The 23,652-nt window shown below is 35.9% G+C and overlaps 3 protein-coding genes and 1 non-coding gene across 8 annotated transcripts in view; 3 read left to right on the forward strand and 1 right to left on the reverse strand.

Annotated features, from left to right (window-relative positions):
• Nucleotides 1–14,826, forward strand: part of LOC140974108 (protein FMP32, mitochondrial-like) — a 51,138-nt gene extending 36,312 nt beyond the window's left edge. The window contains exons 2-9 of one of the 3 annotated variants that reach the window (XM_073437355.1): nt 10,458–10,568; nt 10,667–10,845; nt 10,961–11,092; nt 11,224–11,283; nt 13,862–13,938; nt 14,010–14,066; nt 14,189–14,255; nt 14,358–14,826. In XM_073437355.1, the coding sequence (XP_073293456.1) occupies nt 10,690–10,845; nt 10,961–11,092; nt 11,224–11,283; nt 13,862–13,938; nt 14,010–14,066; nt 14,189–14,255; nt 14,358–14,477 (669 nt within the window). In that variant the 5' untranslated portion in view covers nt 10,458–10,568; nt 10,667–10,689 and the 3' untranslated portion in view covers nt 14,478–14,826. Of the gene's footprint in view, nt 1–10,403; nt 10,569–10,649; nt 10,846–10,960; nt 11,093–11,223; nt 11,284–13,861; nt 13,939–14,009; nt 14,067–14,188; nt 14,256–14,357 lie in introns of those variants that run through there. The other 2 variants (XM_073437353.1, XM_073437354.1) reach the window with 2 other exon arrangements.
• On the forward strand, nt 873–9,049 carry LOC140974106 (zinc finger CCCH domain-containing protein 44-like). 3 transcript variants are annotated; one of them, XM_073437349.1, is made up of 11 exons: nt 873–1,595; nt 1,790–1,869; nt 2,088–2,275; nt 2,818–3,970; nt 4,089–4,216; nt 4,828–4,887; nt 4,971–5,021; nt 5,197–5,267; nt 6,053–6,207; nt 6,452–6,532; nt 6,623–9,049. In XM_073437349.1, the coding sequence occupies exons 1-11, from the start codon at nt 1,186–1,188 to the stop codon at nt 8,854–8,856; spliced, it is 4,611 nt and encodes a 1,536-aa protein (XP_073293450.1). In that variant the 5' UTR covers nt 873–1,185; the 3' UTR covers nt 8,857–9,049. The 3 variants fall into 3 exon arrangements, with proteins under 3 accessions (XP_073293450.1, XP_073293451.1, XP_073293452.1); XM_073437350.1 differs by having other exon boundaries at nt 6,458–6,532; XM_073437351.1 differs by having other exon boundaries at nt 6,464–6,532.
• Nucleotides 10,160–10,232, forward strand: TRNAK-CUU (transfer RNA lysine (anticodon CUU)). The gene has a single exon. It is a non-coding gene; the product is annotated as a tRNA-Lys (tRNA).
• Nucleotides 14,827–15,755: 929 nt separating the features above from the next.
• Nucleotides 15,756–18,971, reverse strand: LOC140974109 (cytochrome P450 84A1-like). The gene is made up of 2 exons (XM_073437356.1): nt 17,873–18,971; nt 15,756–16,622 (listed from the first exon to the last, which is right to left on the reverse strand). The coding sequence occupies exons 1-2, from the start codon at nt 18,797–18,799 to the stop codon at nt 15,999–16,001; spliced, it is 1,551 nt and encodes a 516-aa protein (XP_073293457.1). The 5' UTR covers nt 18,800–18,971; the 3' UTR covers nt 15,756–15,998.
• Nucleotides 18,972–23,652: the final 4,681 nt, after the last annotated feature.

A 23,652-nucleotide genomic window follows, 5' to 3' on the forward strand; every position in this document is an offset into this window, starting at 1 on the left:
AATAAAGAGTTACATCAGAGTGACATGTATCTACTTTTTCTTCATAAATCCCAGAACCATCAAGCTATCTGTTCTATCCTTATTTAAAATGTAGGTTGACAAAACAATACATAATGATTTCACCTTAAACATATGTTTATCCGAATTTATTAAAACCCTAGGCTAGGTTTAAAAACTCTACACCATGCTTCGACTAAACTAGCTAGTTACTACATGAAAAGGTTTTAAATAAAAGCTGGAATTTGATTCAAATTTAGTTAGAAACTTAAATATAAATAATTTATATCGAATTATAAAAATGAAAAGGTTTATTGTGAATNCATAATTATCGTTCTATGTTATGTAATGTCTGTTATCATAATTATTTCAGAAACCTGATATGACAAGATAAACGACAATAATTAATTTTTGTTATAAATATTTATTTATCCGAACTTATTAAACCGCTGAGACTAAATTTTAAAAACTATACTCCACACTCCGATGAAATAGTTTTACTACGATCGATTCATCGTCATCTAGTACTCATGTCAACACATCTGGTTAATTCAAATCATGTTATAGTTTGAAACTTCAATAGGGTTCATTGATATCAGATCATATAGTAACACGAAAAGGGATTTAGCTCTCGTTGTAGCCCATAAATGGCTGGAGAGGTCCAAGTTCCCACTTCTCCGCATGGTGGCTGGCTGCTACACCAGCCTTCTAAGAGTGCTAAAAAGTAAAGAAAAGGCAACACAACGCAATTTCAGAGGACCCCACAGCCCCCGTTCACGTGTTCCCCAATTCTTTACCGCGTTCCGGTGTTTGACTCCTGCAACTCATTCGCCCCACATGTATGTAGTGTTAATTGCATCCGACACTTGATGGGCTGCGAGTGGGAGCCCCCCATTTTTACACTAAAATCCACTTGTCGCCGAAATTATTTGTTTATTGTTTTTTTATTTGACAGCAAAATTAATTTTTTTTCCTTCGTTACAGATTATTGCAGATGAAAAAGGACAGAGCACATCCCTAACCCTTCTGGCCTTTTGCCCATCTTATATCTCTACCGTCTTTTTTCTTTGTTTCTCGAGTTGGGTATCTCGATTCTGGCCAAAAAGAGGTGCCCTGATCGATGATCTTTTGTGGCTTCAGCTGGAGGTGGATTTCTTGGTGGTGATTTCTGGGTTTTGTTAGGTTTTTATGGAGAACATAGAGACCTTGTTAGCTGCGGTAGCTCAGACTCAAGGATTCAGCGATGATGAAGATGATGTTTCCCTTGGACGTAAGGTAGGGGTGGAGGGTTCGGTGTCTTTGCCGGAGATTCGGCGAGATTCCGGCGCGTCTCAGTTGACTGATGTCCCGACGGCGGTGGGTGGATGTTCGGAGCCGGCCACGGTGGTGAATCATGTACCTACGTTGGAAATTCCGGTTGTGCCGACGAACGTGGTGGTGATCGGTGCCGCGGATAAGAGGAAGAAAAGAGGGCGACCACCGAAGGGGCAACTGGCGGAGAGGCCTCCTCCTCCTAAGCGGAAGAAACAGGAGGATGAGGAGGAAGATGTTTGCTTTATCTGTTTCGATGGGGGTTCTCTGGTGCTTTGCGATCGCAAGTGAGTTTCATTCCCATTTGAACAATTTTAGCGATTTTTCAAATATTACTTTTTAATCGTTTTGTATTATTTTTTTCTTGATTGAAGAAAATGTGTCTTTCCTGTCATCTTTATATCATGAGAAAAAGTTCTTTGAGAATGTTAAGTTGGGACCTTTGCTGTCTATTGCATTGAATCTCTATTTTACTGCACAGGGGCTGTCCGAAAGCATATCATCCAGCGTGCATTAAGAGGGATGAAGCCTTTTTCCGCTCGAAAGCCAAGTGGAATTGTGGTATGTCTCTTTTTCTTTGTTCTCGTAAGTCATCGCTTGTTGATGTCACATTTCTGTTGAATTCTCATTTTTGGAGTTTATTCTGTATTTTTGGCTTGTTTTGTGGCTTTATATTTGGATTAATTGTACTTGACACAGTTTTTGATTGTCTGTGATTATGCATTTCATTGATTTCTTTCTCTGCCCTTGTTAAGTTCTTATGGTGCTCATATTTTCAGGTTGGCACATATGTAGCACATGTCAGAAGCCTTCTCACTACATGTGCTACACTTGCACCTATTCATTGTGCAAGGGATGTGCTAGAGACACAGACTACTTGTCTGTGAGAGGCAACAAAGGATTTTGCACAATTTGCCTGAAGACAATCATGCTGATTGAGAATAAAGACCAGGCAAATGAAGATGCGGTATGCACATTTTTCATTTGAAACATTATCAAGTTTCAACAATTGCTCCTCCTAATTCACGTGCTTTTATTGTGCTTCCCAATTCCCTGTGCTGCTATTGTGCAAGTTTATAGTCATTTCTGTTATATTTAATATTTATAAATCATAGATATACCCATATTTGTCATCATTCACATTTATTGTAGATTTAAGAGAGCGTATCTTTGAATACTTTTTTTCTTTAAATGCTATTCATACTTTTAAAGTATTCGCCACATACTAATTGTTGTAATAGGATCTGTTGTGTTATTTTATTTTTCGATATATAGAATATAGAGATCGAGCTGTTTTTGGAGTTGTATAAATTTAACCTTTTTAGTTTTAAAACACCCTATAATTAATGAGAGAATAGATTTTTAGCATACTGTCAAGATTACATGTTCTGTTACAGTTGCAACGATTTGGGACTTGCTGACTATGACATTAAATATAAATTGCATGCCTATGGACACATCTGAAGTTATAACTTATGCTAACTACCCTTCTGAAATTAATATATACAGGTTCAAGTGGATTTTGATGACAAAATGAGCTGGGAGTACCTCTTCAAGGTGTACTGGACGTGCTTGAAAGACAAGTTATCGTTAACACTGGGCGAACTCACACAAGCTAAAAGCCCTTGGAATGGTGCACATGCAGTGGCTTCCAAGCCTCGATTAATTAACGCGCATCATTCTGCCCATGGAAATGCTATATCTTACGTGAGTTCTGTACATTCGGAATTACGTAAACCCCGTGAAGAGATGAGTTTGTTGCAAAATAATCAGTTAAGCTTGGTTACATCAAGTATCCAGAACCAAGTTGAGAAACTAAACGGTGACGAAGGGGAAAGTGTTGTGGGTACTGGTAAGCTTAACGTGAGCAAAGATACAGACATGCCAGGATTTGACAAGAACACTGACAGACCAAGTACTGGTGTAGTTTCTGGCTCTGAGAACGCCTTTGACCAGGTGGTGATGGAGAAAAATGAAAACAATCGAGGCATTGGCGGAGATATAGATAACCCAGACATTGGAAAAGAAGCAGACAAGCAAAGACACAAAGATACAGAGATACCGGAAATTGTGAAAAACACTGAATGGGCATCTAGAGAGCTCTTGGAGTTTGTGGGCCGCATGAAAAATGGTGATATATCTCTTCTGTCGCAGTTCGATGTGCAGACGCTATTGCTTGACTATGTAAAGAGAAACAATCTTCGGGATCCTTGTCAGAAAGGCCAAATCATTTGCGATCATATGCTAAAAAATCTATTTGGAAAGGATCGTGTTGGTCACATTGAAATGCTACAGCTTCTTGAATATCACTTTCTTACGAAGGAGGATTGTCCAAGTTCTTTTATTCCAGCCGGATTTGTTGGTTCTACTGCAAGCGAATTAGAGGTTGATGGAAACACTTATAGTTCGTTGATAACAACTAACAATAAAAAGCGAAAAACCCGTAAAAAAAGTGAGGATGGAGCACCGCTAAATAAGCTAAATGAATATGCTGCAATTGACGTTCACAACATTAACTTGATCTGTTTACGACGTAATTTACTGGAGAATCTAATTGAAGATAGGGATAACTTCCATGATAAGGTCGTTGGCTCAATTGTGAGAATAAGAATATCGGCTTGTGATCAGAAGCAAGATATTTACAGGCTTGTCCAAGTTGTAGGTATGAATGAATCTACAATTTCATGCTTTAGCCTCTGTTTTCTGTTTGAGCGTTTTTTACCAGCTTAGATGCACATTAAAATTTGCTGAATCTTTTAGTATTTATCTTTGGAGTTCAGGTACTAGTAAGGTGGCTGAACCATATAAAATTGGTGATAAAACAACAGATATCATGCTTGAAGTTTTAAACTTAAACAAGAAAGAGGTTGTATCATTGGATGCTATTTCAAATGCAGCTGTCACTGAGGTAACTCGAGACACTGTATTCAGGAACTTCTCAAATATATCTTAGGTTACTTTTTTACGTAGCTGCTTCTGAAATCTGACAAATCTTATTTGCCATATCTTTTTTAATATATAAATGATAAACCAGAGAGTATAGGAATCTGGAGTAATTAATGTTTCTGGATTCCTATTACTGATTTATCTGTAAAAGGATTTGGTGTCGTCCATTGTTAATGATGCGGATACAAAATTGCTTTTAGTTGTTATCATTCATAATGAATCAGTCTAGCAGATATCTCTTAATCTTGCTGTGAAGACTGAAATCTGAATCAATCTTTTATTCAAGATCACAGTGTTGATGAAAATGTCAATATTTCTACTGTAGTACTCATGTCTCAATTATACCAGCATACTGTGTAAAGTCACCAGTATGAGTATATTCCATATTTAAATTGTGTTTGCAATGATTATGTTAATGACACACTTATATTCTCTGATGAATCCTGTATGCCTCTAGCAAATGCCAAATAGACTAATTTCTTGAGCCATCGAGACTTTTGAACTGTCCTTCCATGTTTGTCTTTTTTTAAACATTTATGTTTCAGTTTCATAGTTTTTTTTTTTGGATTTCAGGATGAATGCAAACGGTTACGCCAAAGCATTAGATGTGGGCTTGTGAAACAGTTCACTGTCGTAAGTGTGGTTCCTGATGTTGTTTAGAGTTCGTCCTAAAACAATTTATATCTTTGGTTGCTAATAATTTTAATTAACTGTAGGGTGAGGTGCAAAAGAAATCAATGGAACTTCAACAAGTCAGGCTCAATGACGTGAGTCTGTTGATATATTTTGCCCAACTTGAAGTTGGTGCACAACCTTTGCGTGATTTTCCTGAAATACTCGAGTTCTTGCCTTTAAAAAAAGAAAAGAACTACCTTTTTTATTTCCATTTTCCGGAGTTTCTTGGTTTCATTAGTTATGATTCTGGTTTTTATCAAAATGTAGTTGCTGGAGGCTGAAATATTGCGGCTAAATCATCTTCGAGATCGAGCTAGCGAGAAGGGGCATAAGAAGGAATATCCTTTTTTTAGTATTTCGTCATTAGAATTTGTGGTTAACCTAAAGTAGCGAATGCCATCATACTGGTTGAGTCATTAGAGAATCTTTCTTTTCACAATCTGGACCAATTATTGAATCCTCTATTTAACCTTAATTGTGAAAATGAATTAGCATTGAAAAAGTATAGAATATGCCTAGTGTTTTTTTTTAAAACTAGCTGCTATGGTAGCCCTAGAGAATGTAATTTCAAGAATTAAGAAAAATAAAGACTGTTTAAGCCACATGTCTTTTAATCGTTTCTATATTTTCACCGATCAGTATTCTATATTTGAACTGTGAACCAACTATTTAAAATTTTTAAGATGGTTTATCTGAGAAACATTCTGTCAGTCTATTGTTCAGCTGAGCTGGATACGTTGGCTTATTGCATTATTGAAGATTGTGTGTCGGTGATGACCATGTTATTTATGATAGTCCCTGTTGGCCATTATTTATGATAAAGATGTTTTGATTGGGAACTCAGGGTTTTCAGCGGCATGATCTCCGTTTTTTTGTGTGTGTGTTTATTAATATAGTTTTATAACATATTTGTCCATCTCTTATTTGGTTTCCTCCTCCTGAGTTTAGTCCTTAAGAAAATGAATGTGATAGGACTGAAGGTGTCTGGTGGTTCAAGTTCTTTCAATACCTATATAACAAAATTAGATTGGAATTTGTTCATTTTCGTTATTTTTCTCTATATATCTTGCATGACTATGATGACAACTAGTGGATTTTCATGGAGTCGCTTGACTAATTTCACTCTCAGAGAATATGTTCACAAATTACAGCTGCTAAAGTCACCTGAGGAGCGACAGCGCAGAATTGCTGAAATTCCAGTTGTACACGATGATCCAAAAATGAGTCCAGCATATGAATCAGAGGAAGATGTCAGAAGTGCTGATAACTCTAGAAAAGGTAAATTCTCTATGTTGCTGCTTCTTTCCAACAGTTATTTTATTTCAAGGAAAACATTTTTCTCGAAATATGCTATTTCGAGCACTGGAGATCTTGAAGTTTTGACCCTTGCTTCGCTTGCCATGCTAGAAACCATTTTATTTTTAACTCTTGAATACAAGGGAGGTGGGCCAACAATAGTTTTACTTCAGAAAATTTTATCTCGTTAGAAAAGATTCAGTAACTCCATTACACTGATCATATCATGCAGATGCAGATGAATTGAGGCCAAAATCCTCTAAATTTACAGGAAATGGACGGAATCCTATTTCTCCTGATAAAAAAGGTGAGAGTAAAGATAACAGATTGATAGGTTACTGAAAACTCTCATTCCTGGTAAATTTAATCTGAAATCTTTTTGGTACGTCCTTTCCAGGGAAAAGAGAGGGGTCTATCCAGATGCAGGATAAAGTGATAGAAAGAGTAGGTGCAAATGGATCGCATAGTTCAGATAGACGCATGAATCAAGTCATTGTTGCTAATTCGGCAACTATCGGTATGGATGTTCAAGCCATGCTTAGGTCCATTGGATTGGATACTTCTACTGCCAGCCACTCCGTGGGAAACTCGCCACCTGCTAGTAATATTGAAACAGAGAAATTGTGGCATTATCGTGATCCTAATGGTAAAATTCAAGGACCATTTGCCATGTTGCAGCTGCGGAAGTGGAATACGACTGGTCTATTTCCACATGATATGAGGATATGGACAAATCACGAGCAATACGACTCGTTACTTCTTACCGATGCTTTGAACAGGCAATTCCATGGAGCATCAGACCTTCCGTACAACCTTTCGACAGAGTCGCCGGATCTGGGGGCTACTGGGGGTGACCGAGTTGTAAATGGGACCGGTAGTGATAGTAACCAAACTGGGATGGCTTTGTATGATAATTCAAATGTTTTGTCTGGAAACACCATTGGATCTGTAAGGGCAGATGCCTCTGGTACTTCCCATCCACAAGCCTGGGATTTTCTCAAGGACAATAGTTCTAGTGCAGATAATGTCCAAGTACGCAGTTCCCATCCCTCATGTGCAGCTCTTCCAGATCGAAGCCAAGATCCACGCAATGGGGAAAATGCTTCAAGTGGGCTAAATAAAAAACAGATAACTAGTGGTCTCGAGTTTGAAAATCAGTATAACAATAGATGCCAAGCAGGTCAGTCTTCTGAAGAAAACACGAGGACTCTACCTGGTGATTTGAGCTCAATGGAATTAGAATCCACTTCTGCACCTGTATCCAAGTCAATGGAGTCGATCAAACAGGATCGGAGTACAAATGTACCAAATCTGCCTTGTGTCGCACCAAAGACCATTGACAAGCTTGGGGTGGTTGAGACTGCCGAAGTGCAGCAATCTGTATATTTAGATGTTCCCATGCAAAACCCTAGTATCCTTGAGCTATTAAGTCCTACACCAAGGTCTAACAATGAAGATCAGGCCACCGGAACCAAGCAATATGATTTTATAAATTTTATTGTGCCAAATGCAGGCCCTAGCTGGAGCAGTTCTTCTGGTCCAGTTGGGGGTAATTTGCAGCTTCCTGAAGCACCTGATAATTGGTGTGGATATTCCCCTGCAGCGGCAAAACCATCTGGGCAAGAATGGCACTCTGGTCTCCTCTCTCCATCTTCATTGAAACCGCTGGAGGTCAAAAGTGATAATGTTACTGCCACCACTTCAAATAATGGCCAAATTACTCATGCTTCTCCGCCAAATGTACCTAATTGGCTTGCAATGTTTAACGAACCTATTGAGTTTGATGCTTTGGGTGAGGAATCAGTATCAGATTTATTGGCTGAAGTTGATGCTATGGAATCACAAGGTGGTTTCCCTTCTCCTACTTCAGCCATGAAGTTTGCAAAAGAGTTGATTCAAGATTGTAAAGATGATTGCTTTAGCTCAATCGAGTTCAGTCATTTACATGATCCCGGAAAAAATGATGCCTTGAGCTCCACAGGAGATAGACAATTGGCTTGCCAGCCTTCTCTCCCATGCAAACCAGCTGTAGAATCATCTTTTATCGATGGTCTAGATTCTTTTAGGAGGTCAAGTGTTCATTCATCAGCAAGCAGTGAGGGAGAAACCAATGCCCCGGTTTACCCCGGTGAAGGTGGATCAGAATTCCACCCTCCTGCATCAGTCAACACTAGTCAAGATATGGTTGGTGCAACTATGGTTCTTGGTACAGGATCAGAGTCCAACGAACCTGGTTGGGGAACGGTGCAGGGTAACATTAATCTAGTAACAGTGCAGGGTAATGTAAATCTTGTCTTGGGAGGACCAACTCAGGGGATGACAAACCTCAGTTGGGGGACCAACCCAGGGTCAGGTTGGGGAAATCCAGGCGTAAATCTGAGTCCAGTTAATGGGAACCTACCGTGGGATGGCCAGCGCATGTACAGTAGCCCCCGAGAGTGGGGATATCAAGGTGGTGAACCAGGTGGATTTGGTAGAGGCAGGCCTCAGTGGGGAAGGCAACAGTACGGTGGTAGTAGCGGCGGAGGAGGAGGATATTCCAGGCCACCACCAAAAGGGCAGCGGGTATGTAAATTTTATGAGAGCGGTCGTTGCAAGAAGGGAGCATTCTGCGACTATCTACACCCGTGATGATGGTTTGGTTCTCCCAACATTTTGTACTGTATTGTCAACAGTCTAGAGTTAATCATGTATGAGTAGTGTACTACAATTCAACTGAATTTATTGGATACATATATATATATATTTATGATTAATAATCGGATGTTAAATTGGATGTGTTTTTTTGTTCGTGGAAGAACTTGAATCTGTGAATTTTTTGGTCTCTAATCCTGAGCAACTTGTATTACATTCAATGTATTGGCATTGATGTGAATCTTATTCAACCTTGTAATAATAACAATAAGTTTCAGTCCTTTTCTGGTTTTATTTTTGTTTTTGTTTTTGTATTTTTCAAGGCACGCTTCTTCAAAAGACTGAAAGAGTCCCTCTTCTAAAAAACTGTTAGAATGTTAATTATGGATCCTAATCACTATAAAATTACTCAATATTGATAGAGAATTGTCTTGTTTTGGAATTGAAATCGAGATGAAAAAGTAACCTATCACGGTGAATTTTTTTTTAATCTTTTCTTTTTAATAATAGAATTTGACATTTGACTCAGAATTTACAGTAAAGTTTCATAAAATACTGAATTATTCATAAAATACATCATATTATGCATTACTTAATTTATTGGTTATATTGTATTTCATATTGAATTTATGGATTGCTAGTTTACTGGACAACGCGACTTCGGGCCGAAAATATGAGTCCAATGAACACATGTTTAAAACATGATATATGATTCATCTGACAACGTGTTCACATTAGGTCGTAAATGATTGATTGTTGTACGGATCTTACTTGAGTAAGTGGAGAAAAGCGTTACACCGAATGTTGGTGAGAGTCATATCTTTAGTCCACGATATTCAATTCCAAGTGTTAAACAATTGCTGTATTTTACTTGATAAGATATTTTTATAATGATAATATTACATTGATCAATGTTCGTTTGACTTGTTATAAATTTATAAGCCCAATTTTATTTTCTCACCAAGTCCCTAAAGACTAATCTCGATTTTCTTTTTATTTATTGTAAATTACATATACAGATTTCAGAACTCCAAATAAGATAAAAATTGAGGAAAATGGAATTGTTAACTTTGCAAGATCTTGAATTTTATGTTGAATTCGTATTTTTTTTTATCTTTCGTAAAATCAAAGATTGTATACACTTTCAGTACTATAAGTAAGATAATGATATTGCAATTAGAGGACCACATGACTGGAATGAAAATTTTATTTTGTCGTTGGGTTTAAATAGTTCTTCGTAGAATTTGATTCAAAATATATATTACGATAAATATAAATCAAATATTAAATGTTCTAACAAGCCCGTCTAGCTCAGTTGGTAGAGCGCAAGGCTCTTAACCTTGTGGTCGTGGGTTCGAGCCCCACGGTGGGCGTTAATATTTTACACTCCTCTATTTTCTCTTACTAATTTCGTCTTAAAAGCGCTATGCCATGTCAACAACAAACAATCAACGCTTTTAAAAGACGCGCTTTAGTTTTTTTGTTTTTTTGTTTTTTAAAATTAAATAATTCTTTTTATTCATCGAAAGCATAAATAAATAAATAAGCCTCCAATATCCAGCAGTGGAACCAACGCTTGAATCATCAATCGATCGATCATCGATCCCCACGTTCTCCTAGGAATCAGCAACTCCTCCATTTCTCCCCTGCTTCTCCTTCAAGTTTTCTCCTCTTTCTCCATAGCTTAGCTTGTGCAGCAAATTTGAGCGGTAATAAACTCTTTGCTGCAATTCATAGCTGTTTTAGCCTTATTTTTTGGCCTCATTGCGCGGACCAATTTTTGGGAATAGATTCGTTTTTGCTTCAGATTTTGGCTGTATTGTTTATTTTATGGCGGCGGCGGCTTGTAGGCGTGCCGTCCAGTTGGGGGCCGGAACCAGCAGAATCCAGTTGTTCTGCTCGAGCAGCCGGTTTGAATCAAGGCAGATGTCCGAGCTTCTTAAATCCAATGGGAAACGTCTTTTCCTCGTGGATACTTTGGCTCTTGTAATTTGCATACTTATTTTTTTACGTTTTTCTATATGTTGTCGTGAGGTGTAATTTTTGTCCCATTTTGGATGTATTTGATCTAATTAATTGATTGGTTGGTTGATTCGATCAGGTGAGGAGATTGGAGGCGCAAGGCTTGCCGTCCAAGCAAGCTGAGGCTATAACCGCGGCTATGACGGAAGTCCTGAACGACAGCTTGGAGAATGTTTCTCATTCCTTTGTCTCCAAAGGTCAAATGCAGCAAGTGAGCCCCTCACTTTGTTATTTTGGTGTTCCTCTTAAATTTCACTGTTTATTTTTATTGCTTTTGTGGATGAATAACTATTTATTATCTGCCTATGTGTTTGTAAGGAGTGCAATAATTTCTTTTTGTAGAATGAGATGACTCAGGAATCCAATTTGTCCAAATTCAAGACTGAAGTTAAAAGTTCTCAGGTATGGCTCATATTATTCGTTTATGTTTGACTTGTTTTGATTGAAATTCTCGTTATTTTGTAGTAATTTAGTTGCTATTCTCTTAGTTACAAGATATACAGATTTGGCAGGGAGAAAGTTGGATTATAGATACTAATTCCTTGCCTCAAGGCAGAGTATTTTTTTTGTTACACTAGAAAAGAACTCCATAATGACCTCTTTTTGTGCATTATGTAAATGGGCAGGGTTCGATCATCTTATCAGCCAACACTACAACAGTTTTTTGTGGTCCTTGCTTTGCTTTGTTCACCAAGACTATATATATATTCTCCTAGAACTTCTTTGAATTTTCTTTTTGATGTCCAAAGGACTAAAGGAGAGAGAGAGTAGCTGGTTCTATTGATTACAGTGTTAAGTTGGCAACTTCCCAAATTTTCTGGTTTTTTAGCCATTTTACTAAAAAATATTATAGCAGTTTGGCAGATAAATAGCAACTTCGTGTTAGGAGTCGGGAAGATCCAAAGCTGCCTTTCTTTTCTCAATGTAAGAAAAAGTGATACAACAGGATCGAATTAACCCTAACAGATAGCCAATCCAAAAAATTTGCATTGATTAGGATATTTATTATCCTTTCTGCTATACGATACTGCTGGTGACCGACTTACTTTGGTCTTAGACTTTTAGTTACATTCATAAATGCATAACAATAACCAACCTTTCATGTTCTAGTTACTTGTTCTTCATGCCTTTTAGACATAATGTTTGGGAGTAAAGTTTCAGATGTTTTGTGAAGAATGAGTAATGGCAGAAACTGGTTGCGTTTTGGTCAAATATTTTCACTCTTTTTGCTTTGAAGTCTCCTTAGCGTGGGCTTATAATCCTTAAGGATGCAGGGCCCACCAAGGCATTGAGGGGCCTTGGAGCCCGAGGCACATGCTTTTCAAATATGAGACTTATGGAAGGACATAAATTTTATGTTGAAAGATTATGAATCATATTCAAACATAGTGCATTAACATTTAAATTCAGCAATAAACTAATAATTAGTTATAAACAAGGATTTGTAAACCCCAAATAAAGAACCATGCCACTAAATTAAGATTAATAGCTATGAATTTTACCCGAAAATCATAATTCAAGTCAATAAAACACAAATAATTTGCAAAAAAGTGAAGTTAAATGATAAATGAATGAATTTCGATGAACACAATAGTTAGAAATTTACCTATAAATATGAAATAAACGAAAAAAGAGCTATGATCATCCTTCAAAACCTAAAACTCACTGGAGTCGCTAGTAGCCATCGCCATTGCCAAAGTTTCCGGACGATGGATTTTGGTTGCAGGGTCGTGGTCAAGGGAGGGCTGCTATGGGAAGTAGTTTTACCATTCAAATCCTGAACATTGAAAAAAAAGAAAATAATGAACAGGAAATTTATGCAGCTTCTCACGCCTGACCTGAGCAGCACCTCTCTTCAATATCATTGAGCCTGGGGTGTCTCCAGGCCTGGCTGAACCTCGCACCTTAGGGGCACCGGGCACCTTTAACAGCATCATGTGCGCTTTACTTAAATGATGTGCTTATTTGAAAAAGGAAAACATAGTATTGTTTCCTTCTTTACTTTTGAAGAAATTTTCTTGACCCAAAAAATATTTTATGGATCCAAATGAATTAAGACCCATTAAAGAAAAGCCCAGGCATCATATTGGTTTACACTAGAAAAAAATAGGAAAGGCCCAGGCGAGGAGAGGAAATAAAATGCGTAGAGAGGGACGCCTGTTTTGTGTTCTTGATCTGTTCTCGTGTTTCTTTCTGTGTTAAATTGTGGGAATATAACAAAATACAACTTATGTGTGCACAAAAATATATTAAAGCTTTATGTTTTTTTAAATATTGCCCAAAAACAGGCCTACTTGGGCTATATGATGCCTCGGTACTTTGTATTCTACTCATAAAACGAAGGATTCATGCTAACATTATACAGTTACTGGCACAAGTTTTAAAGGATACACTTGTATCATAGGAATTGAATGTGCAATGAACTTGATATGATTATATCGCGTGATGTTGAAAGTTATGTTTTGGGTTTATTTTGATCAATAACAGAAAACTTTATGATGTTTAACTTTGATAATGACTAAGAAGTATTTTTTTAGATGGCTGACTAGTTTTTGAATGTTTTAGAAAGACGAAGATGATCAGAATTTGTGAGGCAAAATGTATGAAAGAAAATTAGCTGACATTTAATTAGGCTGCTGATTTACCTTAATTCTTACACTTGGCACTCCTTGGAGAACACGGGGAAATGGACTGGAGTGGGATTATGGAGTGTTGAAATCAGATCTCTTTAATTAGAAGCAGCAAAAAAATGATGGTAGTTATATAATTCTCTCTTTATTGAGCATGAATTTTGCTTGTGCTTGTACCACGTACAAAGAGTAAATGATTACGTATGTTTGGAAAACTGCAATGGAATGATGGTGTTTCTTTCTTCTTCTGCTGTATTTGCTTTCTAATGTATGTTATGTTCATCTACTTGGGCCTCGTCCTTGTAAAAATGTTTGGATTTTATACTTGGTTCGTCTGACGCCAAATGCAGGACCACCATTTTTCTCTATTGCAACACGAGACGGAAAAACTAAAGAGTGATATAGAGAAGATGCGTAGTGAGCTAAGGTCTGTTGGAAAATGTCCGTCACCTTTCTCTAATATTTCTGATTGTTTATTCTGAGAATGATTTGTTTCAGGTATGAAGTCGACAAAGTTACTGCTGGGCAGCGTTTGGATCTGAATCTAGAGAGGGGGTGAGTTATCCTGATCGCTATGCACGAAGTAGTTACTGGCAAATGATGAAGAATATACCACCTACATACAAGTGTCTTTTTTCCATTTGTTTATGTTTTGTTCAATCTTTTCTATTATGCAGGAGAATTCGGGATGAGCTGAACAATCAAAATCAAGAAACGACTAACCTCACTAACAAACTTGATCGAGTGAGTACATATAACTGGTGAAGCAATTCAGCAGTTAACTAGTCGTTTGTTTAACCTCAGAGTTTCCATTTGATCAAAATTTGTTATATTGTTTCATCTCAGGAAATTCATGCATTGCGGGCTCAATTAGAAGCAGCAAAATATGATGTGATTAAGTACTGCATAGGTACGCTTGCCTCCGTATCTGCTGTTGGCCTAGCTGTGATCCGCATTCTGATGTAAGCTTGCATTGCAACTTAGTTCAACTTTTCAAGAAGAAAGGATTTTATTCTGATTTTTTTATAAAATCCTTGACTACCCCTGCCTAAAAGATTGAAAGACAAGACATTTTTACCCTGATCAAACATAGATGTAATTCATGTTTCAATGATCCAAGATTTCAAATTTATATAGACTGCAATAGTTTGCGTTCTTTCCCCAGCACGCATAGAATGGCATGTGAGCCTTTTTATTTTATTTTTGTATGCTTGAATATTAAAGAACAATTCTTAGTTCTAGAGTAGTAAATACTACTTCGACACAATGATGTTTATTTGTTTAAAATATAATGATGCAGAAACATAATTTTTTTTATTTAAGTTTTTATCAATTATTTTGTGTTTTCTTATAAAAATGTTAGGCATTTTTATTATAGCATTTCAACTTTTGATATGGCTCGTCAGAAGAGCCCATGCCTGATAATATTCAGCAGTTTTTCTTTGGCTCTCCTTTTTTTGACATGTGTTGTGTGAGACATTGTTTCTACCAAATTACCTACCACAAACGATTGGTATACTTGGTGGGAAGTATTAAATCACTTAATATTATGTGGTAGAACTGTAGCCAACAAACCCTTTTACTCTGATCATTCCTTTTCTTTCCAACTTCCATCCAAGATTAATTTATGTCCTAAAATGTAAGTTGATTCTCTCGTTATCCAAATTGGTTGATGATTCATCCCTAATGTCATCACATACAAGTAAATAAATTAATTTTTTTTATATGTATCTATATTATATTATTAAGTTTAAGACACTTAAAATAACTAATTTTTGGTGTCATAATCTCTTTTAATAATTATATACATTAATAAAGTGTTAATATTATAATTGAAGTCATATGTAGTTTAGTAGATAGAGTATTATTTTTTAATCATCAATTTGCAAGTTTAATTCCTGCTCGATTTTTTATTTGTTTTTTAATTTATATATCAAAATTGCAATGTTGTTTTTCACTGTTTTTTATAATTATATTTTGATAATCATTTAAATATAAACTAAATGAATTAAAAAAAATTATGCAATTGCGTCAATTCATTAGTATATTATAAAGTCTGAGATATTTATGTGTCGTACATATTTTTTTTTCCCTTCGAAAACACCAATTTTATGTCCTAAAATATTTCTCCGTACAATTATTTTTGGGAGAAAACACAATACAATAATATAAAAAATTAAACAATAATCATGAATAAAGAAATTCATCTGACGGTATATAAACGTTAACATAATAAGCGTGATATAAAAATAAAATCAGCACTCGATTTCAAAAGAAAATATAGAAAAACAATAATTTTCAAATTTTGCATGCATCTTTACATTCATGAAATTATAGATAGTTGAAAACATTTTGGTGGGAATAATTAATTTGCTTCCAAAGAAAAAAAAAACGTAATAATAACATAACATAATAAATGTGAACGTCATATCTGATCGGCGAGGGATCCCCGGGCGCCGTCACGCTGTGGCCCAACGGATTCCTTGGTCAGTAAAGAGGGCAGAGCAGCCGCGGCGTCGGCACCGCCACGAGCCGAGTCGCGCGAGGCGCGGTGAGCCCGAACACATCGTCCATGTCCATCTCGCTCGGCTTCATCCCGTCGGGTAGCTCCCACGTGAAGCAGTGGAGGAGGTGCACCACCGCCATCTCCAGCGCGTACAGGCCGAGCTGCATCCCGGGGCACGACCTCCGGCCCGACCCGAACGGGATGAACTCGAAGTTGGCCCCCTTGAAATCGGGCACACTCTCCCTGAGGAAGCGCGAGGGCCTGAACTCGTCCGCGTCCTCCCAAGCGCCCTCGTCGCGGCCGATGGCCCACGCGTTGATTATGACTCGGGACTTGGCCGGGATGTGGTAGCCGGAGACGACGGCGTCCTCGGCGGTCTCGTGGAGGAGGAGGGGGATGGGCGGGTGTAGGCGGAGGACCTCTTTGAGGCAGCAGCGGAGGTGGGTAAGCTTCTCGAAATCGGGCTCCTCCACTTTGCGGGCCACGCCCACCACATTGGTGAGTTCTTGTTGGACCTTTTTTAGGTCGTCTGGGCTTCTCATTAGCTCCGCCATGGCCCACTCGATTGCGGATGCTACTGTCTCGGTCCCACCGAACATGACATCCTGACATCATTCACACGTCATTCATCAATCAGCAGTTCACCTAATTTTTAAAACTTGCATAAATAAAATTTAATTTTTTTGTTGCTATAAATATTGATTTCATATTGTTATTTGTAAACGACAGCTATTCAGCCGATGGTTTATATTCATCTTATATTAATATTTCAAATTTGAGACGGAGTTTCGTGTTCGAGACTCGTTAATAATAAACTCTTTTCCAAGCTCAAAAAAGAAAAAAAAAACTACAGTTATTCATGAAACATCGTAAATACGATTAGAATATTAATTATTCTAACATAAATAGTCATAGGACAAGGCTTCAAGCTTTCAAAATGATAAAAATCCGCTCAATTCGAGAGTTAAAAATTAGGAGTATATTTTACCCTGTGTTAATATCATTTTTGGAATAAAATAAATTAATATCATCTAAGTTTCTTTTTCAGTTCTAATGAATTTAGGGAAAACAAAAATAACACGTGCATCATTAAAATATTAGGTTTTGGTACCCCAAAATAAAGTGAAATGTAAGGAAAGAGACACCCAGCTTGGATACAAGACAAGAAGGTTTCTTGTTTTGGTTTCTAACACCAACCACAATTAAAATAGTAATTATTTTATTTTAAGATGAAGCAAGTAATCCTACTAATATCAAGTGATAATTGTCTTTCTATTTTAACATTTTCAATTAGTCATTGTCACTAAGTGAGAAATGAAGAGGAATTACATAATTTTGAAAAATAAAACAACCATAAACTTTTTTTATCCACAAAATATGGTGAGAACCCAAGATTTAATCCAACTTGTATGAGTTGTTTAGTTCAATAGAAAATCCCCCACCCTAATTGAATCGAAATACAAAATTGAACAATTTGCATTAGTGAAAACCAAGGGTATGAAATCAAATGACTTTTTTAAACCTTGTGTGTTAAATAACAAACACCTCTGCCACTTTTAGAGGATTTATGAGTAAAACACGCGACAGCAACGAAACCGGGGAATGTATCGTAAGGAACTCGAACAACTGCTTCAAATAATTTACCAATTCAAAAAACTAAGTTTTGCTGGCGACGATATGATATAATAAAAAACCTTGAAAAGAATACAGTGGAATTGGTTTTTTTTTTCACCACTTTTTCAATAGATGGTGTTTAAAAGTTATCAAAAAATATAGGGGATCAAAATTTTTCGGAACATGAACACCAAACCAAGGTAGTAATAATGAAGATATATCCTAAATGAAGGAAAATTACCATAATGATTGCTTTGATATTATTCCTTGAAAGTTTGATTCCACCCTGCAAATCCTCAGACTCTGCAACTAATTTGACACCTTCATCGCTGTAAAAAGCTAACAGTTCATCCACCATATCCTTTTCATCATCACCAGAACAGTTCTTTTTATTCAGGTGATCATCGATAATGGAGTCGATGAATCCATCAAGAGAATCCCGGGCCTTGGTCAGCCTGCCGTTCAAACCTTGCGGATCAATCCACCCCAGATAAGGAATAAAATCCGCAAGATTGAAAGCTCCGAAAAGCTTGGAGAACTCCTGCAGAATCTTGATGAACTCATCCTGGCCGTCATGCGAGCTCGACCCGAATGCAGCCCGGTAGATTATGTTCTTGGTGAGACCAAACACCATCTCCCCAACGTTCACCTCGGTGCCGCTGTTGACCGCTACAGTCCGGATCATGTCATCCACCTCATCCCGGACCGAGTCCCACGACTCGGCTCGCTTACGGCTGAACAGCTTTATCACGCACAGCTTGCGCATTTGGCGCCAGAATGGCCCGTAGTGCGCGAAGGCCATGTCGGCCCTGTCGTAGGTTAAGTAACTAATGGCGATCGTAGCGGGCCGATTGGAGAAGATATTATCTTGTACTTGGAGGACTTGCCGGGCCGCTTCCGGGCTCGATATAGCGACCATGTGGAGAATACCCATGCGGAGGTGGAGGATTCCGCCGTATTTTTTGGCTAGTTTGGCCAGCCCACGATGTGTTAACTGGTCCGTTAATCCCATGTTTCCGATTACCGGCCATCCCTTAGGTCCCGGAGGATAGGGTTTACGTCGAAATCTCGATAAGAACATGAACAAGAAAAGCAGAGGGATCATGAAGAAGATGAATAGAGGCTTAGCCTCTAAAGCTGGGAGTATAGTAATCATTTTCTTTTCCATTTATCAATATTTTTTGGGAGTTTGGGATAAAAAGATTGAAGTGCAATTTTAATGGAGCTACTTAGTATGAGGGCTTTATATAATAGTTAATAGATAGTGGAAGCTTGGGTGCAGCCTACACTACTGGTACTCTCAACTGTGAAAGCGGGCCGGGCCAACTCGGATCTCTGGAGATGGGAGGAACGAATATGTGAAACATACCTATGAATCTAAAAGTCTCTTTCCACAGTGGTTTACTGGGATGAAGATTGTCTTTTCAACCTTAGAAAATTAAAATATGGATTGTAAGTTTGAAATATGATATAAATAATCATATTTAGATCATTTTTCAGAGGTCTGAACTGAGATCCCGGGCCGGATAGACTCGGATTTATCATATTACGTAGAATATATTTTTTTAACGTTATATTACTTATATATATGACTTAGGTGTTGTGTGTGTAAAAATAATATATAAGTATGTAAAAATAATATATAAGTATTATGAAATTTAAATTTGTGTCAAATAATTATTTTTAAATAATTTAGTTTGATTAAGTTAATTTACTAATTCATACTGAAATGGATAGAGAAATGTAAGGAAATTTAAGGTATATTTATGGGGAAATTTTTTTAAAAACCGAAATATAACCAAGTTACGAGATATTTTGAAAAGAGTTTCACCCACACCACCATAATTAACAAAGAGGGTTTGACTAAAATATAGTAATAAATTATCATACTTATAATCGTTGAATTGGTCTCATGAAATACTAATTTTTATTGATTTTTAATCGTTCAATATCCGATCATCTTCGGCATATATTTATAATTAAACTATGATACATCCATAAATAAAATCACGAACTTAAGAATAAATGTAGATTGTTGGACACTTAACTCAATTAGTTCACATTCGATCTCACAAAATTATGGATCCATCTGCCTAAATTTTTAATCTAATCGATTTCTATGATTGTCAAATTCTTCAACCAATGAGTTGTCCTTTCTTGTTTGGTGTAAAGCAAGCCAAGTAGCGTTGATTACCTGTAGAACAACAAATCAAAATTGAATTTTTTTAATATCGTTTGGTTAATTTTTTATAATATATATTATTATATTATTGTAGCAAATGCATATAAGACAACCATATATTATCTCATCCCGAAGGTGTAGTAAACATTCAAACTGAATAATTCTAGAGTGTATAATATTACATATTATATTATATTATATTATATTAGTAATTTGGGAAAAAAAATTCTTATGTTTCTTACATATTCTAGTGTATAATATTACATATTATCATTTTATTAGTAATTTGGGAAAAAAAATTCTTTGGATTTGTTTATGTTTTGAGATCCGTAATTCCTTCAACTCAAATTAAAATAACCAACCATTTTATTTTCTTTATATTACAAATAAGTGAATAACCAACCTTTTATAGAAAAATAGAAAAACTATTTTTCTTTTTTTTCTTTTTTTTTGACGAAAAAACTATTTTTCTTAAACACTATTACAAATTTTGGATTTCAAACGTAGATATTACATATTATCCAAATGAGAAACGTGAATTTTTTTAAAAAAAAATTATTTAGAAATAAGGTAGGAGGTAGGTATCGCCATACAAAAAAATCGATCAAAATGGGACAATCTTGTTAGCCCCTTTCTTACTTAATAATTTGCACATTATTTAACCAATTTTTCTAGTCAGTTAAGTAGTATATATCTTTATAAAATATTTAATATATTTGAGACGGAGCGAGTAAGAGACTGAGCGATTAATTTTAGTTATTCTTATAGTTACACTTATGATGTTTCAAGATTAAACAACTGTAAAATACAGTTGATCTAGTTCAAAACCAAATACAAGTAAGCGCATCCTATATTCTATTATGTATCAAATGTTAAATCCCATTCTAACAACAATAAAAAACTATCTCATAGGTTATAAGTTTTGTTGTGGACAAACAACCAATGATTCAAATTAAATGATCAACCTTGTATAGACGTCTGTTCGAAAACTAAAAGATCAAGCACAATATTTCGATTGTTCTACTCAGCAAGGACAATTATTGTATCCAACGAAGTAAGCCCATTTATGAGGCGAGGCTTTGAGACGACCACCTTAATTAGACTCATACTTTTATAGGCAACAACACATTTTTATATTTAGTGCAATACTGATATGCAACAAGTTTCAAATAAAAGTTCAACACAAACTTTATTAATCTACTATACGAGCCCAGCAATTTCAAAGATAAAAGAGTATCACTTCTTCTCTAAGCCTATTTCTATTGGCTTCCAGCTATGCAAATAATGTTTATTGGATCTATAGTCTTCTTCAATTTGATCTCAGTAATCAATGATTAGGTACTCGAATTTCAGCATTGTATTTACTTTTAATTATTAAATTTTGATATTGAAAATTCAAGAAGAATTTTTTGTTTTAAAATTTCAGTGTATCTATATATGTTGTGTTCTGTATGAATGCTTTTCACTCTCTTTTTTTCCTTTCTCTGTGTTTGTATCTGATAAGATAATCAATAGTTGCTAGAAGAAACATAACGACAATGAACTATTATGATTTCAGGCTCCCTCTAAGATCTTTTCTCATAAACGGATTCTTCTGGGACATCATCCCTCACTAAATTTTTTATGTGTCATTACTCATAGTATATCCACATCCCTAGAAAATGAGTTTCTTTCGCTTTTCCAACACTCGAACATAAGCCCTCCAGAATAAATTTAGATTTTTAGAGTGTTGGTACCAATTGAGTTTTAGGGAAGACTAAAACACCAATTTTCAAGAGATGTAGATATGCTATGAATAATGACACATGTGAGAAAGAAGACATCATAGAGAGTCCATTTACGATATAAGACTCTAGAAGAAGCCCAAGATCGGGATTTCATATGGTTATTATACAAAACATCAACTCGGAGTAGAATGAAGATATTGATAAATATTCGAGTCGCAACAATAAAATAACAAACAAGTTCTATCCGTAACATTCCCAAAAAAAAATAAACTAAGAGACAACTTTTCTCCCAGAGCATTGTTAAGAATGATATTTAAATTTGCTATAAACGTATTCTAACCATAATTAACATTCAAAAGTACAATTGATGTAAAGTTTGAAGTTCAATAGAACCTAGAAATGAATATTAATGCGATTAGTAATGGATAAATGACTATGACAATTGAATATTTCAAATTTATTAAGTTTAATATCGCATTTCCTATTTATGGTGATTTTAGCATGATTGTAGAAGTTGATTTTATTGTCGATGTTGTATTAGAATGATGACTTATTGAGTTTTGTGTTCACAAATACATTGTTGGGTACATTGTGATATCCTTGTCCCACATGTAAAAAAAATCAAATATATAAAATGAGTTTATAATGGCTTACAATGAACTTATATAGCAACTTGGGTTAACCATTTTCGTAAAACGAGGACGAATACGAAGTAGTTGCTATATGGGCCTATTGTACGTGCAGTTACGCAGGCGCGGACCCGAGCTCGAGGCGTGACATACATCCCAAGGATTTTCTGGATATTGTAGACTACTCGAGGTATATATGATTTCGATATTTCTCTAGGCCATATGCACCTAATTTTATTGTTGTTTGGATATTATGCATGTTATTGAGTACTAGGTCGACGAGGATTGATGATGGGACTATGGATCTACGATTTATCACGTTCGTATTCTGGTGATTGTATATCGACCTTGGCGTATCTCGGCCCACCTCTTAGATCGGTGCACGGATTGGTCATACTGGCCCTTTTGACTGAATTAGCTGGTAGACGTGCCATTGACGATGGCGATTTAGTACTTGAGTCCACAAGATTGGATGTGTTTCGTGTGAGTGTTTATTTATACTCCATTAGGTGGACCTCGGATGGTTTAGGACTTGAGTTCGCAAGACATGTGTGGGCAAGTTATGACTGAAACTAGAAAATTCATTAATATAGTAAGGGTGGTGGTTACATGATTAGGCCCTAAAATTAATCGCTAACCTAATTGAAATTTTAAAATTTATGTTCTCTATTCCCAGCATTTCGAACTCGAGCTACTCATTGTGCCATTATATATTTCATTACAAAAATAAAAATAAAAAATTCATTATATCGTAGTATAAAATATAGAGGTTAGAATAAATTTATCTAAGTGACAAAAGAAATTAAAAATAAAAGTATGCTATATATATATATATATATATATATATATNTTTTGAACTTTTTATTTATTTTATTATTTTTTCATCGAATTGCTGACGTATTTGATTTCGTGGCACATCATTATTTTCCGGTGATATGTTAACATTCAACAAATAATTCAACTCCACGTTGCTGAAAAAACCCTTCAACAAATAAATATTATTTCTAGTAAATAATCATCAAGAGTGAGATTTAATTTTATTTAGTTCCCATCATTCTTAAAAGTTATTAAAAGTTTTTGTAACATAGCAAGAAATTGATCCATCGAAAAATAAGATAGATTTTGATGCTAAACCTCATCGATAATTTCGAGTCTCTTTCTTCCTTTAGACTCACCAACCAACCATTGATAGTATCATTTTACCTTTGAAGATTTTGGCTCTTTTCACACACGCACACATAAATAATAAATATATAAAATAACAATTTTGAATAATGGGATATATGTTATTTTAATCTAAATATAAATGATTACTTATTATCAAAGAAAAGAATATAAATGAATTTACGTGTGATTTCATCATAGACCCGTCATCCATTTTTTTATGATGATTTACCATCAACGCAAGCCAGATATATTAATTATGAAACACGAGCAAAATCACAATAATAATATGAATAGGTCTTTAGTGAAACGGTCTCAC

The sequence above is a fragment of the Primulina huaijiensis genome, chromosome 3 (assembly GCF_012295235.1).
Source record: "Primulina huaijiensis isolate GDHJ02 chromosome 3, ASM1229523v2, whole genome shotgun sequence".
NCBI lineage: Eukaryota > Viridiplantae > Streptophyta > Magnoliopsida > Lamiales > Gesneriaceae > Primulina > Primulina huaijiensis.